General features: G+C 42.4%; 2 protein-coding genes across 2 annotated transcripts in view; one reads left to right on the top strand and one right to left on the bottom strand.

Moving 5' to 3' along the window:
• The window catches only part of LOC140103681 (uncharacterized), a 147,039-nt gene that overhangs the window by 26,996 nt on the left and 98,929 nt on the right, over positions 1-21,114 (bottom strand). The window lies entirely within an intron of this gene.
• Positions 15,775-21,114, top strand: part of IL17RE (interleukin 17 receptor E) — a 36,259-nt gene continuing 30,919 nt past the window's right edge. The window contains exon 1 of the mRNA XM_072129192.1: positions 15,775-16,170. Within this exon, the coding sequence (XP_071985293.1) occupies positions 16,021-16,170 (150 nt within the window). The 5' untranslated portion in view covers positions 15,775-16,020. The remainder of the gene's footprint in view (positions 16,171-21,114) is intronic.

The following is a 21,114-nucleotide window of genomic DNA, read 5'->3' as shown; positions in this document are numbered from 1 at the left end:
TGTATCAGTGGGTCAGGCTGGTGGTGCTGGTGTCATGGTGTCTTTGGGCCCCTTGGTACAATGCCACAGCCTACCTGAGTATTGTTGCTGACCATGTCCATCCCTTTATGAGCACAATGTCCCCTGTAACATCTGATGGCTACTTTCAGCAGGATAATGCGCCATGTCATAAAGCTGGAATCATCTCAGACTGGTTTCTTGAACATGACAATGAGGTCACTGGACACAAATGGCCTCCACAGTCACCAGATCTCAATCCAATAGAGCATCTTTGGGATGTGGTGGAACGGGAGATTCGCATCATGGATGTGCAGCCGACAAATCTGCGGCAACTGTGTGATGCCATCATGTCAATATGGACCAAAATCTCTGAGGAGCTTCCAGCACCTTGTTGTATCTATGCCACGAAGAATTGAGGCAGTTCTGAAGGCAAAAGGGGGTCCAACCCGTTACTAGCATGGTGGACCTAATAAAGTGGCCGGTGAGTGTATATATATATATATATATATATATATAATATGCATTTTCCTTGTTTCCCCCATAAGAATACCTGGTATGATGTTACGGAGTGGACCGCCAACAAATTCCCATTGCGTCATGAAATAGGTTGTTCTATAAAAACCTCATATTCCACATGCCGTGATATTGTGGTCCGAGCCCTGATACTTCTCTGAATTTGGTCTATATCAGTGCACCGCAGCGAGTGCTCACCATCCTCATAACCTTTTACATACACAGCCTGAAACTGGGCCAGACCTACCAGGGCTGATCTTATCTCCTCAAGACCTTAAGAGGTGTCTCCACCCTGTGGTTATACCGTCTGCGTGGCTGCAGCAAGTTAATGGTTAACTGGATTGTGCTCAATCTACCGCTATCTCACCTACAGGGATTAAGTTACATAAAATTAGATCCACAGGTTATTTTGCCGCTAAAAATCATCAGCTTATCCTGCAAAAAACAAGCCTTCTCAGAATGATAAAAAGTAAAAAACCTAACATTTTTAAATAATTTTTTTTTTTCTTTTGAAGATGGTGGTGCCAAAAAAAAAAAAATCCATAATAACCTCAGTAATAAAGAGGAGGGAGGGGCACAAAATATGCAAATTGACATGCCGCTATTATACGCCGTGTGTAATGAGCTGTGACTGTTATGAGTCTTGAAAACAATGGTGACCTTTGTTACAGCTTCTCCGCACCTTCCATTCCTCGCTTGTTGGAATAAGATGCGCATCCTCATCTTTCAGCATTGCACATAACCAGACCCAACCTGGTGTCACTTCTCGTGTGCGTTAACCCTATTGCTTCTCGTGAGTAGCGATTGTTTTTCCTCCGCAAGCTCAGCCTGTACTTTACACTGTTGTATCGCCACTTTAGATCGGCCCAAAATGAAGACGACAACCTCTATAGTTAGTGGCTTCCAATGCGCAACGATTGGCAAACTTGGGGGTGGATGTCGTGCCCATGGCGGTACCTAAATTTCCTATTCTATGCAATAGAATAAACAGAATCTTTTGTCATTTTAGTTGCTCTGCAGCCATTTTTTGGGAGTGTCTCCTACACTTTGGTGACGCTGTTGACCCATTTGTACAAGTGACGTATATGACACATTTATGATCGGCCGTGAGACATATTTTGGACAGCTTGGAAATCACGCTGCCAGGGAATAAAATGTGTCTACTCACAACGATGATAAATATTACATGAACGGTGTCTGAAATAGCGGATCTGATATTTGCAATGTCGGCAATTTTCCTACAGCGCCACCACAGTACACAATGGGTATTACACACAAAAAAGTGACTAAATTTAATTCAAGGGTTTTCCATATCCCCCTTTTAAACTTCTAGTAATGTCACAGTGACCTGGCTGTAGATTTGGTTATTAGGGTCTGGATGCTGAGACCCCAACAGCACCAAACACCAAGGGGCTGTATATGTCAGTTTATATAGGTTTACGCTTTATTCAGCCCCTACCCCTCCCATTCTCATTGTAATGCCAAGAATGACCTGTAGGTGCACCAGTCAGGAGTGACCACATACCTCACACGTGCTGGGAGAAATATGGATGGTTAGCAGTGATATGAAATAAGATTGTAGGTTGGGGATAAGTTACATGCAGGATCAGGTGCCTGATAAATGTCACATAGTTGTTAGGACCTTGGGGCTTCAGGTTGTATTTAAATGGAATCGGCAGTTCTGAAATCGCAGATACCCTGAAAGAATGTGTAATAAGGCATTTGTGTATGTTATTAGTAGCAGCAGGACTGTGATATATAGATTTATATTCTATGATGGGAGTTTTTCAGAGTGTACTATGAGATTGTTCTAGACTCCTCACACTGCTGTGTGCTTAGTTCTGTGCACTGGCAAATTTCACTGACTCTCCAATCTGTATTCAACCAGATGCCAGCTCAAAAGCAGGGGATGGGCAATGGAACGGATCAAAGCAGTGAGCTAAGGGCGCAGCAGTGTGAGGACGATTCAGGAATATAAATACATTTCAGATTACAGATCGCCTGCTACAAACAACACACAGGGGGTCATTTACTAAGGGCCCGAATTGCGTTTTTCTGTGGGGTTTCCCAAATATTACCGTTTTGCGGCGAATTGCCCCAGGTTTTTGGCACTCGCGATCGGATTGTGGCGCATCGGCGCCGGCATGCATGTGACGGAATTCCGACGGATTCGGGAAAAAAAAAGTGTCGCTTGACACGCACTTACCTGCACCCAGCATAGGATAGTGAACTTCAGCGTAGCATCGACACCTGGTGGACATCGGGCGCACTTCCTTAGTGAATCCCGGCCGGACCCGAATCAGCGTCGGAGAACCCGCCACTGGATCGCGAATGGACCAGGTAAGTAAATGTGCCCCACAATGTTAGTATTACACATTCCTACAGGGACAGTACATAAAACTGGCCACTGGCTGCAGAGAGCACAGCAGTGTGAGGACACATCCGCCCCCCTTTCCCCACTGTGGACTTGGAGAAGCTACAATCCTCGAATATCAATCCATATTTCACAGTCCTGCTGTTAATAACATAAACAAAGGTCTGATTACACATCTTTCCAGGGACAATACCTAACACTGGCCAAACAGAGCACAGCAGTGTTAGGCCCCTTCCACACTAGCGAGTGTGATGCGATGAACTCGCATCACACTCGCAACGCAAGCTGCCGGGAACGCACGGCCCGAACGCTGCACCGCGGGAGTGAACTGACATGCTGAGTTCACTCCCGCGGTGCAGCGTTCGGGCCGTGCGTTCCCGGCAGCTTGCGTTGCGAGTGTGATGCGAGTTCATCGCATCACACTCGCTAGTGTGGAAGGGGCCTAAGGAAATGTGCACTAAAGTAGAAACAATCCTGGACTTTAAATGTATCTTTCACAGTCCTGCTGCTACTAACAACATACACAAAGTTATGATTTCTCCAGGGACGACACTTATCACGGGCTGCCGAGAACACAGCAGTGTGAGGACACACCACAGAGCGATTGGAGGTTCTACAATTTAGGAATATTCATCTGTTTTCTGGGAGTCTCAGCAGGATAGACCATGGGATATCCCTGTATTTGGGGTTCCTAGTGCTGCGGTGACTCAGAGCGGGAGGATTATCCTCACACAAAGCTTCTCCTTTTTCCTTGTAGCCTCCCAGGAGCGAATCAGTAGATGACACATAATATGACACCTTCTCACATCGGCCATAATTATTCCCTAATCCTACTAGATGTCATTCATAAAGGGGAATCCACCCAAAAGGGATTGTGGACAAAGACATCACCTTCCAGGTTTATGCCTTTTTTAAGCACTGAATACATGAAACAATCTACGACATTCTAGTATATTAGTATCCTCTCATTTCTAGATCTAGGTCTGCTTGCTGTCAGTGAATACTCTTGTTTTATTTCAGAGGCAGTAATACTTTGCTAGCCATCGGTCTGGGCAGTAGGCTGGAGCCCACAGCCACCCGATATAAGGATCCATTCACCTGTGTGCCATCACATGACCCAAGATATATACGAGCCGTGCACCTGTGTGACATCACATGACCAGGAATATAGTGTGCCGTGCACCTGTGTGACATCACATGACCAAGAATATAGTGTGCCGTGCACCTGTGTGACATCACATGACCAAGAATATAGTGTGCCGTGCACCTGTGTGACATCACATGACCAGGGATATAATGAGCTGTGCACCTGTGTGACATCAAATGACCTGGGATATAACTAGCTCTGCAGCTGTGTGACATCACATGACGAAGGATACAATGATCCATGCATCTGTGTGACATCACATGACCAGGGATATAACTAACTCTGCAGCTGTGTGACCACACACAGGTGGACTCCAGACTGATGACCTGTATCAATTTCTATCTATTAATATATATATTCGTTTTCTAACAACAATTCTCAAGCACGGCACTCCAGAATCCTGTTATAAGTGTTTTGTGACTTTTTAGTGAGATCCGATCATCTTGCCCCCTCCCATTCTCACTTCAATGCCAAGAATGACCCGTAGGTGCTCCAGACCGGAGTGACAACATATCTCACGTGTCACAAATGTAGTTGTGGATACTATGATATAGACAGTAATGTGACATATGGCTCCGGGCGGGGGTGTAGCTATAGAGGGAGGACCCCCCACACTGGATGTTTTATATACATATCAGAAGTATAATTGTCCCATACACATTACATTGGCAACCAGACCAACCAAAATTGGTCAATTCAGAGCATTGATGGACAATTCCTCTCATCATCCTTCCCTTCCCCTTGTTACAGAAATCCATCATTTCCATGTTCTTTAATTAGTTACATTTGTAATATAAGGAAGATGAAGAACAGATGAAAGAGACGTCATATTACAGCTCTCCATAGAACTCTATGAATGAGAGAGAGGGGCTCCAACAGACATAGGGGGAGATTTATCATAGGCCTCTTAGATAGGACCCCCGGAGTACCAGAGGATCCTCTGATGGGCCAAAGCTCTGACCATCAGAAGACAACCAAATTTGAATGCTACTATTCTCTACTTTACTGTTGGGTTGATGATTGGTGGTCCTCCCCTGACCTCAGTTCCCCCTAAGCAACAAAACCCCAACTACTGACGGCCACAGAGCCCCCATAACAATGACAGTTCTAATGCCCCCGTAATAATGACAGACACAGGTCCTACAATATTGACACCCAACAAGATCTAACATGGCTGAGAAAAGATTGTTCCAGAGGTAAATGACTACAGAAAACTCATGACCCCTGGAGTTCCCCGGAGATGTGATCCACCACCTGAGACGTGAGGCCTCGTCTATACATCCAGCCATTATACCTGTCATGAAGACAAAGGAAAACACTAGAAATCATTCTTCTCGGAAGGAAACACTGACATTACTATCTAGAGCTGCTCTACTGGTCTCCTCATCGCTTCCTTCTAGAGTCCATTGAGACACTGCTAAGAATCCAAGTAATTATCACACAGGCTCAGGCTACACTCAGACGCCCATTGGGGGACGTATATACTGAGTTACATCCTGTATTATACCCCAGAGCTGCTCTCACTATTCTGCTGCTGGTGCAGTCACTGTGTACATACATGACATTACTTATCCTGTACTGATCCTGAGTTACATCCTGTATTATACCCCAGAGCTGCACTCACTATTCTGCTGCTGGTGCAGTCACTGTGTACATACATGACATTACTTATCCTGTACTGATCCTGAGTTACATCCTGTATTATACTCCAGAGCTGCACTCACTATTCTGCTGCTGGTGCAGTCACTGTGTACATACATGACATTACTTATCCTGTACTGATCCTGAGTTACATCCTGTATTATACTCCAGAGCTGCACTCACTATTCTGCTGCTGGTGCAGTCACTGTGTACATACATGACATTACTTATCCTGTACTCATCCTGAGTTACATCCTGTATTATACTCCAGAGCTGCACTCACTATTCTGCTGCTGGGGCAGTCACTGTGTACATACATGACATTACTTATCCTGTACTGATCCTGAGTTACATCCTGTATTATACCCCAGAGCTGCACTCACTATTCTGCAGGTGGTGCAGTCACAGTGTACATACATGACATTACTTATCCTGTACTCATCCTGAGTTACATCCTGTATTATACTCCAGAGCTGCACTCACTATTCTGCTGCTGGGGCAGTCACTGTGTACATACATGACATTACTTATCCTGTACTGATCCTGAGTTACATCCTGTATTATACCCCAGAGCTGCACTCACTATTCTGCAGGTGGTGCAGTCACAGTGTACATACATGACATTACTTATCCTGTACTGATCCTGAGTTACATCCTGTATTATACTCCAGAGCTGCACTCACTATTCTGCTGCTGGTGCAGTCACTGTGTACATACATGACATTACTTATCCTGTACTGATCCTGAGTTACATCCTGTATTATACCCCAGAGCTGTACTCACTATTCTGCTGCTGGTGCAGTCACTGTGTACATACATGACATTACTTATCCTCTACTGATCCTGAGTTACATCCTGTATTATACTCCAGAGCTGCACTCACTATTCTGCTGCTGGTGCAGTCACTGTGTACATACATGACATTACTTATCCTGTACTGATCCTGACTTACATCCTGTATTATACCCCAGAGCTGTACTCACTATTCTGCTGCTGTGGCAGTCACTGTGTACATACATGACATTACTTATCCTGTACTGATCCTGAGTTACATCCTGTGTTATCCTCCAGAGCTGCACTCACTATTCTGCTGCTGGTGCAGTCACTATGTACATACATGACATTACTTATCCTGTACTGATACTGAGTTACATCCTGTATTATACCCCAGAGCTGCACTCACTATTCTGCTGCTGGTGAAGTCACTGTGTACATACATGACATTACTTATCCTGTACTGATCCTGAGTTACATCCTGTATTATACTCCAGAGCTGCACTCACTATTCTGCTGCTGGTGCAGTCACTGTGTACATACATGACATTACTTATCCTGTACTGATCCTGAGTTACATCCTGTATTATACTCCAGAGCTGCACTCACTATTCTGCTGCTGGTGCAGTCACTATGTACATACATGACATTACTTATCCTGTACTGATACTGAGTTACATCCTGTATTATACCCCAGAGCTGCACTCACTATTCTGCTGCTGGTGCAGTCACTGTGTACATACATGACATTACTTATCCTGTACTGATCCTGAGTTACATCATGTATTATACTCCAGTGCTGCACTCACTATTCTGCTGCTGGTGCAGTCACTGTGTACATACATGACATTACTTATCCTGTACTGATCCTGAGTTACATCCTGTATTATACCCCAGAGCTGCACTCACTATTCTGCTGCTGGTGCAGTCACTGTGTACATACATGACATTACTTATCCTGTACTGATCCTGAGTTACATCCTGTATTATACTCCAGAGCTGCACTCACTATTCTGCTGCTGGTGCAGTCACTGTGTACATACATGACATTACTTATCCTGTACTGATCCTGAGTTACATCCTGTATTATACTCCAGAGCTGCACTCACTATTTCCTGTTTTCTTCAGCACACAGGAAACCAGAAGATCGGTGTCCTCATTTCGCACAGTGTGCAGTTTCTCTGTGGATGACACAAATTTACAGGTATGAGTAATTAACTCTTTGATGTTGTCTGAAACTGGTGAAAATGTATATGATAGATATGTATACATGTGTCATATATAAACTTATTCTATAAATAATCTGTACTTCCCATCGCTTCTCATACCAAATGGCTCCCAATCTCTATTTCTCACTCATATACATAGTAACAAGAATGTACCTTATATACTTGTATTGCCATACATTGCATAAGTCGTAGCGCTATACTGTGTGCACAATGTGCAATTATACTACAACTAATTAATACTGCTTATAGTATTAATAGTGGTTAAATATTAGTACCTTTTTATTGCTCACCTAATGTCTATATAATGCACCGAAATAATACCCCCAGACAGTATACATATAATACCTTTTTACATTTCACAATAATTCTACACAGTACCTAAAGAATACCCCTAGACAGTATAGGGGGTCCATCTTTCTATGGATGACCTGGGCTCGCCCCAGTGGGGAATCACCCCATAGTAGGGGTCCATCTTTCTATGGAGGACCTGTGCTTGGCCTGGTGGGGAATCACCCCATAGTAGGGATCCATCTTTCTATGGAGGACCTGGGCTCGGCCTGGTGGGGAGTCAGCCCCATAGTAGGGGTCCATCTTTCTATGGAGGACCTGTGCTTGGCCTGGTGGGGAATCAGTCCCATAGTAGGGGTCCATCTTTCTATGGAGGACCTGGGCTCGGCCCAGTGGGGAATCACCCCATAGTAGGGGTCCATCTTTCTATGGAGGACCTGTGCTCAGCCTGGTGGGGAATCAGCCCCATAGTGGGGGTCCATCTTTCTATGGAGGACCTGGGCTCAGCCTGGTGGGGAGTCAGCCCCATAGTAGGGGTCCATCTTTCTATGGAGGACCTGGGCTCGGCCTGGTGGGGAATCAGCCCCATAGTTGGGGGTCCATTCTCTTTGAGAGTGAAGGTTTTATTTGGGGAGCTTTGCTGCACCCTTATAAGTCTGGTGAGTGAGTGAAACCATGGCTCATGTGGGCGTCTGTACGATGATCATCTGAGGAGCTCTAGATGACTGGACATGGAAAAAAAAAGGGTATAAAGGCCTCAAAAACCATAAAACTTAATTTTTAAAAAATACGTCATAACTAAGAAGTACACCTGGTACACATATCCACAGAATACTGGACTAAACTATCACTAATGGAGAGAAAATAAACTTCTACTTAGCAGCAGGACTGTAAAATATTTATATCCTCACACTGCTGTGTTCTGTGCTCTCCTCAGACAGTGTTAGTTACTGGCCTTGGAGAGATGTGTAATCATACCCTTTGTATGTGTTGTTAGTAGCAGCAGCACTGTGATAAATGGATTTGTATTCAAGGATTGTAGATTCCTCACACTGCTGGGCTCTGCACATTGAACTTTGGCAGCTCTTTAGTTTTGACAGTCCTGCTGCTACTAACAAAATATTCAAATATATGATTAAATAGTTCTCTACCCAACTTTTTTTATAGTCAAAAACTACTGCTCCTTAAACTGAGTTTTAGTTCACATCCAACACTAGGAGCCTATTGGTAGATGGGAATGTGGAGGAGATACTGCTGTCCCCTTTAATTATGTTGCAATATTGTTTATTAGTTCAGTAATCCATCATGAAGGGGACCCATGATGGTAGCTTCTACTTTTGCAGAGGGTATCGAAGTTTTCAATCATAATTTACACCTGGAGGCAGGATCTTCACTTTAATAATTTCCAATAAGCCCCTCCCCCCTTAATGTCCGCCCCTGCTTAGTTATATAAGTGGCCACACCCCAGACTTATTGCACTTATATTGGTTTGTAATACCACAGGTGACTGGTGGGAACTGAGACACTAATGGGGGTAGTAGTCATCACTGTGGAGGGTCAGTGGTCTTTGGGTTTGGTTTGTTATAAAGATATGGAATGTTTTTGCATTTTTTAGAATTTAGCTGCAGGGTTATTTTTGGGCTCTGAATATGTCACTTGAGGAAATGTCATCTCTACATTATGGAGCCAAGAAAAACGATTCGTCCAAATATTTAAACAAGAACTTCAGCAAAAGCAACAAAGAGGAGAATTTGTAAAGAAATAGATTGTAGAGCGCGGTCTGATGAAATTCTATTGTAAAAAGTTTCTATAGGGTTTCTGGCCACAAACCTGATGATCCTGAAACTGTAGGAAACAATAATTTACACTAGAAATGTATAGAAATGAGGTTCTTAAAGGTGGTGATTTAAAGGAGATCTACCATGAAATCCATCCTGATAAACCAGGGGCACTTACTCATAGATCAGGGGGCCTGGTGATTTAGTGGTTACCATTACAGCCTTGCAGCGCCGGGGACTTGAACCCAGGGTCAACATCTGCAAAGAGTTTGGATGTTCTCTCCGTGTTTGCTTGGGTTTCCTCCGGGTCCTCCGGTTTCCTCCCACACTCCTAAACATACTGGTAGGGTGATTAGATTGTGAGCCCATTGGGGACAGGGACTGATTTGTCAAAGTCTGTGCAGCGCTGCGTAATCTGTGTGCGCTATATAAATAAAGGAATTTTTATTAATTATTATTATTATAGATCCAAGCACAGTGACTATAATAATTATTATATTAAGTTCTTATATTTCTTATACATGACCTCCTTCCTTCTAAAAATCAACATTTAAAATTATGCTAATTAGCCAAAAGGGCTTTGAGTCGCATTACAAGATCCCCTTCATGATGTAATTTCATAGGCTGTTACACTGTCTCCCCCTCCCTCTGCTCTTCAGCACTTCCCCCATCCCTCTGCCTGATGTCATCTCACACAGTGGGAGGCAGAAGTATTCCTGCACAGTGTAACAGCATGTGAAGCTGCAGCATGAAGGGGCTCTTCTAACACACCCAGCGCTCTTCTGGCTCATTAGCATAATTTAAAAACTTGCTAACAAACTTGGATAACAAATATAAGAAGATTACCACTGTCACGGTGCCTGAATCTACAAGTAGGTGTCTCTGGTTTATTATTCTTTGATTTGATTTGATTTGGTAGATTTTCTTTAATAAAACAAGGTTTCTTTGCTCCAAAAACAGCCCCACTAAGTGTCCATAGACTGTGTGTGGTATAGCAGCTCAGTAAAAAAAACTGTAAAAAAATATCCGTAGGACACCAGTCATAGAGCAGTGCATTGTGGAGGCTAAAATATCATAGAGCTGTAGCCTGCATCCAAAGGCAACCAGCAGGTCACAACGCAGGTCGCTTTGTATATAATAATTCCTTTATTTATATAGTGCACACAGATTACGCAGCGCTGCACAGAGTTTGCCAAATTGGTCCCTGTCCCCAATGGGGCTTACAATCTAATCAACCTACCAGTATGTTTTGGAGTGTGGAAGGAAACTGGAGGACCCGGAGGAAACCCACGTAAACACGGAAAGAACATACAAACTCTTTGCAGATGTTGACCCTGGGACTTGAACCCAGGTCCCCAGCACTGCAAGGCTTAAGTGCTAACCACTGAGCCACCGTGCCGGCCTTGTATATGAATGGAAATAGAAAGCATGGAAAAAATTTTTAAATTATTTAAGCAGGAGTTATACTTTAAACGTATATGCGTACACATATGCTGGTTGTACAGCATTGCCTTACATCCTTCTTACATTGTAGTCAGGGGTAGATCTATCAAATCTGTATTTGTTGCCAGCAGAAACCAATCAGCGCTCATCTTACTTATTTAAACTGGACTGGAAAACCAAAAGCTGTGCTGTGATTGGTTGCAAATGGCTGTCAGTTTTAGCAGCCAACCTCCCTATACAGACAGGGAGCCGGCACAAGGCGAGTACTTAGACGCTATACGACATGGGGGCGGGTTATGACCCGTGGGAGGAAGACTCCTTCAAAGTAATTTCATTTTCCACGTTCATCCCCGAAGATGAGACTTCCGTCCTCACAAGCACAGGCTTCACTTTGTTTATGACACAAGAAATAACCTCGAAGAAAGTTTTTATTACATGTTTATTGCAGAAGCTCCGCTCACTACGAAATACTCAGAGAAACTCCACCCAAAGTCCAGAAATAACTACAGTATTTTTTTTGTATTTTTACAGCATCTGTCTACTATATATTCAGGCAACAATCTCATTTGTCATATTTATCCCTAACCTTGTAAGGTAAATTTAAAAAAAAACAAACCTATTCCCCCCCCCCCCCCCCCCCCAAAAAAAAAGAAGTCCCTCTATACGTGATCCAGATCTTATTATGGTTTTCTTTGTATCAAGCATCAACCTTATAATAGATTCGGAGAACATGAAGTCAATGATCTCACCGCACTCTTCAAAGCTGGGAAAAAGTCTCCAAAGAGAACTTTAAATGTCTGCCACCCAAAGCTTGGAGCCTGTTCACACCGTCACAAGGATCTCAAATGTGTTTTCCTCCGCAGTGTCTTTAGTTTCCTATTTACGAGTAGACAAAAGAACGCAGACGCAGATTGTACGGCTTCTTCTGATTTTGTAAAGGTTTTATTATAATCAAAAAAGTTAAAGGGGTTGGCCACTACACCTCATGTTTTCATTTTGTGTGTGTAAGTGTGTGTAAGTGTGTAAGAATATTAGGTAATTTACCAATATACAATTATTAAACCCTTAAAGGGGTTTTCCCATGGAAGAAAATTCTCACATTTCAACCCCCTAGTGATGTTAACACAATAAAGATCATTTGAACCCTTTAATTTTACTCTGTTTTATTGCTGTTTTAGCTCCTATCACTCCCTAGGCTGCTCAGTGCAAAATCCCAGTGTGTGGGCGGTGCCTCTCTAAGCAGACACATTTGGGCAGATTTACTTACCCGGTCCATTCGCGATCCAGCGGCGCGTTCTCTGCGCTGGATTCGAGTCCGGCTGGAATTCATTAAGGTAGTTCCTCCGCCGTCCACCAGGTGGCGCTGCTGTGCTGAAAAGCATCGGAACGCACTGGAATACACCGAGCCGGGCTGAGTGAAGGTAAGTGCAAGCTCCGTGACAGATGTCTTTTTAAAAATGCGGCGGTTTTTCCGAATCCGTCGGGTTTTCGTTCGGCCACGCCCCCTGATTTCCATCGCATGCATGCCAGCGCCGATGCGCCACAATCCGATCGCGTGCGCCAAAATCCCGGGGCAATTCAGGGGAAATCGACACAAATCGGAAATATTCGGGTAACACGTCGGGAAAACGCGAATCGGGCCCTTAGTAAATGACCCCCATAATTATACATCTAGTTCTGTGGGATGACAATGCCGTTACATTATCAGGGTACAAGGTGTATATACACTTTCATCTGGCTTCTGACATTGTACTAACACCCTGACACATAGAAAGAGATGAGACAGATCAGAGATGCATGAGATTACACAGAGGCTGACAGACTTTTACACTGTTACACTATCAGCCCTGCAACATTTCACAGACATGTGCCTGCCTCCCCCTTCCCCCGGATCACTTATCTCCATGTAGTTTGTAACCTCTCTGTCTCCTCACCATGTGCAGGCAGGATGTGAGAGTCTCTGAGCTCCTTGCAGGGGGCAGGGCTACAGCCACACAATAAAGAGAGACAGAAATCTCAGCTCCAAGATCTCACACAGAAATCCAAGATGGTGGCCATCCGACCCTGAGTCAGAAGTTACAGTATTATGTCTAGGGGCAACTGAAATTGTATACAGTAGGGCTGATAGAGACAGGTTGGACTTATATCTGTGAAATGCTACATTTTTGTTAATAACAGTGAATTAGAGAATGTGTTATTTTCTTATGCTGAGTATATTTAAGAAACTTGTCTTCATGGGAAACCCCTTTAACGACAAGTAACGTATCTATACGTCACACGCTGGCTGCAGTTGTTAGGAGAGCTGGCTTTACTTTACATATCGTATCTAGAAAGCGGAGCAGAACTTTTATTAGATGTATAATAGTTTATTACCTAATATCCTGCACATACACATTACAATAAACATAAAGTAAAGTGGCCAACCCCTTTAAAAAAATTGAAACGCATTTCATAGGATATAAAAATAGCCAGAGGACACACGTCCAAGTTACCCTGGGTCTTCTTCCATGGTCCTGGATTTTTTTTATGGTTTTATATTTTTACATTTTATGAAAAGCGCTGTAAGTTTTAACTTTTGTGAGTATAATAAAATCTTTTTATAATCGGAAGAAGTCGTACAATCTGCTCTATGCCTCGGCAATATTTTGTCTTCTCGTAAATCCGAAGACACTGCAGAGGGAAACGCATTGTGATCTTTGTGATGGTGTGAACAGGCTCCTACTAACGTTTAAAGCTTTGTTGGAAAACTTTTTCCCACTTTTGGGTGAACTGAGAAACTGTAATATTTGCAGTTCTGCTTTTGGACTTGGAATTTTGTCGTAGCTCCTTTTATAATTTTTTTTAACTTTTTTAATATTTTTTTTTATGTCTGTGATCCAGATTTTGTGTTCTTCCACCAATTTGTTACACAGGTGTTTTATCTCTGACACAGGTGACCGCAGCACTCTCCGACACGTACAGTTGATGCTTGCAGTCACCCCCGGGGCCCCACCTGTTACCTTAGTAGCATCCTGTGATGTTATGTAAAGCATCTCTTATCCTATGGAGGTAGATGACTCACAATAGCTTTAGGGTTAATAGATGACGTTCTGATGGCGTTGTTGAAATACCCCCTCTGGGAGATATATGGTGTATGTTATATTCCCCACCCATTAATAAGAATGGTGGTGCTAGTTTTAAGAGCATAGAATAGCGCAAAATGACCATAGATGGTGGTTGTCACCAAAGTTGCTCCCCATGATCTTTTCTCCAGGTCTTGGAAGAGGCTGCATACAGAGCCAGATGACATGCCAGCATGTGGCACTTTGGTAAAAAGCAGAAACATGGTGGATAAGCTGAGGTTTAAGGCAGGAAAATAGTCCAAGCGGTCCTCTGGTATTCACCCTTTAACCCCCTATACAGGAATTTGGATATCACTGTAGGCAAACCACTCATTGGAAGAGTCACCATTGAGAAACAGCTGACCAAGGTGGGCCATTAGATGCCAGCAAATTAGTGATAGGCACAGATGTGGTCGCTGGATAAGATGAGGTCAAGGCAGTATTCATCAATCAATCTCCATACAGTGGTCTGTAGAGAAACCAACAGGTATCTACTTATTGGAAGAGCCTCCCTCTATAGAAACATGACCCAGGTTAAGCCTAGAGATGCCATCCAAGAAATGGCACAGAAAAGAAAGGAAGAAATATGATTAGTGGACTGGCCTAGGTCAAGGAAGGTCAAGTTTGTACAGAACAGTAGACAATGCACAGGTCAGGGCAACTGGCAAAGAGTGAATACAGGTGTCAGGCTGGGGTCAGGGCAGATGGAATTGATATAATGGAAAAGCAAAGGTCAAATGCAGGTAATATGGATAAACTTTGCAGAACACTAGGATCTAGGTAACGTTTTACTTGGGCATCATACTATAAGGGTGGGTCCCTTAACTAACAAGGTGTATGCAGCCACACCCAGGGTCCGCATTCAAAACTTTACTGGGTCCTGTAATACTTTCCTACCTTCTACTTATGCTTTTCACTTCTAGTAATATAGAATTTACTTACTCCTAGTCTGTGGACAACAGGGGCACTGTTTCTACAAATAAATAAATAAAGGGAACTAAACACCTTACTAGAGCTTTTCTATTCTGCAAATATCTCAATATGACAAGAAGGAGTAACCAAAGTTGTTACACTTTTTTTTCTGATAAAACCGAATATGTTCTGTAAAGAATTAGATAGACATGGCTACTTTCTTTCAGAACAGTGCCACCAATTTCCACAGGTTGTATGTGGTATTGCAGCTCAGCTTTATGCACTTCATTGGATGTGAGACACAATTCTAGTTAAAGCCCTTAAACTTTTTCTTTAAAGGGCTAATTTTTTTTTCTTAGCAATCTCTTGTACTGTTGGCTCTGCATGTTTTTTAACAGTGAAATGTCAGATGTCTCTGGAGGGACAAGCAGAGGTGTACTGGTTGAGCGGGCAGGCCATGAAATTTTGGGTGTAGTGCTGCCACAGGCAGGTAAGAGTCATCTCTGGGAGAGGCCGGCTGCCAGGAACAGCATTGTGCAAAACATAGAAGTGGGTGGAAGAAGAGCTCAGCGCAGCAGCAGGGGAAGCATAGAAGCCCTGAGGAGGAGCAAGTACAGGAGGGTGGTGACAGGCAGCCAGAAAGGTGACAATCTAAAAAATGTGGCAGGGCCGGCTGTAGCTATGCCATGGCTGAGGCCACACGTAGGGAGGACAGTCAAGTCCCAGGATCCTGAGTGAATGTCCTCCTGCAGCATGGGGTCTGACTACTGCATCCAGGTGGGATAGCTACAATCCGCAATGAACTAAATCACCGGAATCCATGGGGAGCCTGGGATCTACGAATTGTCTCCTGCTACTATTCCTTATCTGCCAAATACTCCTGGTAAACATCAGCCAAGGAGAGGAGGACACCTGCTCTGTGGAAGAAAGTGGAGTGGAAATTTTAAAGAAAGATGTCTACGCTAACTTTGTAAGAACTTCTATTTGTTCATTTTGTGTTTGTGCAGTGAATATATATATACCGGTACATATATAAATATGATACAAGTAGATACTTTAATAGATATGAGATAGATAGATAGATATGAGATAGATAGATAGATAAATATGAGATAGATAGATAGATAGATAGATAGATAGATAGATAGATATGAGATAGATAGATAGATATGAGATAGATAGGTGATAGATAGATAGATAGATAGATAGATAGATAGATAGATAGATAGATAGTCCAGGGCAGCCCAAGGGAAAAGCATGCCTACCTAATATATAAAAAGAAACATGCTACAAACTTCAAGAAGTAAAAAAAAGAAAGGGAAAAAGTATGGGATTTAATGAGAAAAGCTCATTATTAAATGAGCCGTAACGTTGCTTGATATGGATGATATCCCAGAAGTTTTTCATCTTATTTTTTGGGAGTGCTGCCTATTTCTTTTTATAGATGGATACAAGAGGTAGAAACATGTGTACACATGATACAAATGGAAAGACACATAATAGATAGATATGGATAGATAAATAAATAAATAGATGATGTGTAGATGAAGATGTATAGACAGAGTCGGCATGTATAAATATATAGAAAAATGTATAGATATGTAGATAAGATAATGGAATAGATATACCGTATATGAAATAGGAAATGTAAATATGAATATTTACACAGATGTATACAATATAGATCATATAATATTATCTAGATACACATGTGAAGGTAGATAGATCTGTGATTCATGGTAATTTTATCTGGACCTATTATTATTTTTATCACTGCTATTTTTATGGTGATGGCATTGATAGAAATCAGTAAAAAAAAAAAAAGTATTTTACCTCAGGTTTTGTATGTACGTTATTGGGGAAAAATGTCTGTAATGTGAATGGTGATGTATTCTATTATAACCTGCAATGTCACCCATATGTGATTTATGTTGCCCATGATTCAGCTTTCCCCCCTCATACATTTCGGGAGGCCCTGATTCTTCTCTGACTGCAGATATCAGGGGAGAGAATGATCAGGCTGTAAGATTTCAACATGCCCAATCTTTGTCTACCTTCATCAGGGGTGTACAGTTTTATTATATATGTCTAGTAAATGCCATCAGGGTAACAGTAATACCGCAATAATAACAGGTTAATCTGTCTTTGCTGGAGTCATCTAACCCTTCATGTTGATTTAATATGGACGCCATATTCATATGTGTTGGATATCTACTATCTGTATCATCTTTATGGCATCTGGCTATGATTCGATCACAAGAGAGCAGCTTTTAGTAGTATAATACTGTGCTCAGGATCTAAGCTACAAGAGCTGGTGATCTAATCGGAGAGTAGACAAGCCTAGCCTGGTAAAATGGCAGCCGTGTTATGTTTACATGAGGGCATATTCATCATCCTCATAAATGTCCTCAGACACAGCATTCTCTCACAATAAGCCGCCATATCTAGCAGCATAAAGTCCACGTACAAATATGTCAACAAAGATTTATGTGTAAGATGTTGTGTAATGAGATATAATCAAAGATGGTGGCCATCACAGCTGCCCAGGGACATAGAGGGGTGCAGAAATAGCAGTGTCCGATGGGAGCGCTATAGTCCCTCTGCCACATAAAAATACAGTAGTTTTCTCAGCCAGTCTCAGAAAGCTGGGTGACAGTATGTGGTAGTTATTATGGCGGCCATGTTATGTATACATGATGAGTACACTTTCATTATCCTCATAAATATCTTTAGACGCAGAATTCTCACATCTAAACGGGACAATGAGCCACCATATCTGGCAGTACACGCCTGTGTACAAACATGTCAACAAAAGGATTAGGTATATGATTTGATCAAAGATGGCGGCCATCACAGCTGCCCGGGGACATAGAAGGGGTGCAGTGCAGAAATAGCAGTTGTATTAAGGTTCTGGTGTCTGATGGGAGCGCTATAGCTCCTCTGCCACAAAAAAGACATAAGTATTATAATCCAATCATCTGAGAAGACTGAGTGACAATCTCTGAGGTAATTGTTATGGCGGCCATTTTGGGAGACATTGAAATGTCAGTAAGCAACAGAAGCTGAATAACAATTTTACAGGAAGGCCTGACAAATTAAATCCAAGTATTGGGGTTTTGTGTGAGGGGAAATGTTTTTGGGCAGTTTTTATCTCCATGGACCAATGGAGCAATACCCTGTGAAAGCTATAGTAACCCAGCATGGCCACTACAAAGAGAACGGGGCTGCGCTTCCACCTCCATACTTAGAGTTGGGTCCAGCACTTGTGGCTGTAGTGATGAGCAGTTATGGGCGATGCATTATTATTACCTATCTCAAGGAAGGGGAAACAGTATCTATTACCTGGAAACTCCCTTTAAAAAACTTTCTATATGATGTATATTTATGTAAAGTTTATTGAGGTGTAATAAAATTCACACAGCGGGCCAACAAATTCCCCTCCACATATATATGATATCTATAAATATATGCATTTATGGGTCATTATCACTTTGAACTTTCTTTATGTGGTGTTTAGATGCAAAATTTTAAGTGGCGCTGTCTCCGGTGCTGTGCCTTTGTTATTCCTCCTGGAAACAAAAAAACAGATTGACATTGTCCTGCTTTTACTACAGTAACCACAACACCCGCAGTAACTGTGATACCCCTTTAGTAAATTTGTTGACAATCTGACCACTAGGGGGTTGATAATAAGTATATTATTGTATTAATATTCCATATTACAGTAATATGGTCTTTATACAATTATTATTGACAAAAAATTTACTTTTTTAATACTTTTAACATTGAATTTTATGTTTTGTTGGTTTTTTTTAAATTTATCGTGAGGGGGAAGGTTGTGTTTTTGTATTTTCGGTAGGGTTGGGCTTTACGGTGTTTGGTTGTGTCTTACATTCCATGTATCTATAGGGTTACCGCTCAAACTGCTTTTACTGAGAAATGTGACCTACTTAGAAATTTCCATAAGACACAGGTAGAAGGTTTCCTTGAGCCTATAATATTCTAAACATTCCAACGTTATCGCTCCACTTTTTTCCATACTGTGGTTTATATAGTGACCGTATGTTTATATAGTAGCTGTACCTTTGAGCTGACCCAATGATGTCACCTTGTGTTTGGACTGTAGGTCATTGAAAATATCAATGTAGCAGGACTGACTATGTTATAGACATAGGTATTGCTTTGGTTTTAGGGCCATACATAATGCTTCCTCCAGGGGCATAACTATAGTGGTAGCAGCCATAGCAGCTGCTATGGGGCCCACAATGTCAGGGGGGCCCAGCATCCAGAATATTGGGTGTGTATATGCTGTATGTCTGTATATGGTATTGTATGCATGTGTGTATTGTACATTGCTGTATGTATGATATGTGTATATGGCATATATACTGTGTGTGAGGTCTATCCCCACTCATTTACAGGGCACAGGGAAGTACATTGAACTTCCCACAACAGGTGACTTTTTTGCGTTCCCAGCGTAGATGGATGTTACATGAGATTGTGGTTCACGTCAGGCTGGAGCTCGCGGTGTTAATAGAAGGTACAGGTGTGATATCCGTGGCTATATCCTCTTGTATTACAGGTGCATGTAAAGCGATACTCCGGTTGTGGTCGGAGCGCCTCCACCCTGGGCAATTATTTATTCACATTTATATTATGGCTTTTGTAGATGACGTGAGCTCCCAGCATGATGTATCGTATCATCTTATATTAGTAGTTTCTAAATTAAAGGGGTTTTTCAGGACCATGATATATATAACTGTAGATAACCTATAGATGAGGTCTTGTCACTGTTCACCAAGCACAGTGCCGGACATGTTATTGTGGATGTGCGTGGTATTGCATTAGGGATTTGTAATTACACCTATGTTGTTAGTAGCAGCAGGACTGTGATATATGGAATTATATTCCAGGATTGTAGCTTCTCCATGTGCACTGGGGTTGTGTCCTCACACTGCTGTGCTGTTTGCAGCCAGTGCTGGGTATTGTCCCGGTAGACATGTGTAATCACCTTTTTCCTCACATTGTTATTAGTAGCAGCAGAACTGTGAAAATATTGACTAATAATAGGGTGCTGCGGTGCTCTATGCTCTCTGTATGAAAATTCTCTTCAGTACCTCTGCTCTGAGTAATGGCTGTAGCAGGCTGCAGGTTGAATACTACAACAATGACTAATGGTGGAACTGTATATGGAGCAGTTTATGCAGAAAGCAAAGAGCACAGCAGTGTGAGGATATGCCCCCAGTGCACTTACAGAAGCTACAATCCTAGAATTTAAATCTACATTTCACGGTCCTGCTTCTACCAACACCATACACAAAGGTAGGATTAGACATCGCTCCACAGACAACGCCAAACACTGTCTGCAGAGAGCACAGAGCACAGCAGTGTGAGGACACGCCCCCAGTTAATCCTGGAATATAAAATCCATATATCACAGTCCTGCTACTACTAACAACATACACAAAGGTCTAATTATACATCTTTTTTGGACTATACCTAACACTGGCTGCTGTACTGCCCCTTTAATTTTGGATGGTACTGGGCTGCACAAAAATTCTCCAAGACACCGATTTCTTGGATTGGAAGTTTTCACACACTCTTATGCAATTATAATGTCAAATGTTTGTAGTAATACTTCTGTCTTACATTAATAATGGGAGGCAACTAATAACATCTATTGTTTCTTTGCTTAAAGGGAGTGTCCACTCTTCACCTCTGAGTTAGTGAGTGTGTCAGTCTTTACTGAAACTCTAGCATTATATTCCCAATTCATGGGGCTACAACCTTCCCTCCATAGGAAGGTGCTGCACACTGTGCTGCAATGCGTAGAACATTAGGCCGTGTCATCATGTTTTCTTGGAAACCCACAGCGACAGAGAATAGATATTTGTGGTGTCTCTTGCCCTACATT

This window comes from Engystomops pustulosus, chromosome 10, assembly GCF_040894005.1.
Source record: "Engystomops pustulosus chromosome 10, aEngPut4.maternal, whole genome shotgun sequence".
Classification (NCBI taxonomy): domain Eukaryota; kingdom Metazoa; phylum Chordata; class Amphibia; order Anura; family Leptodactylidae; genus Engystomops; species Engystomops pustulosus.
Note: the sequence above shows the minus strand (reverse complement) of the source record. Positions and strands in the feature narration are given on the sequence as shown.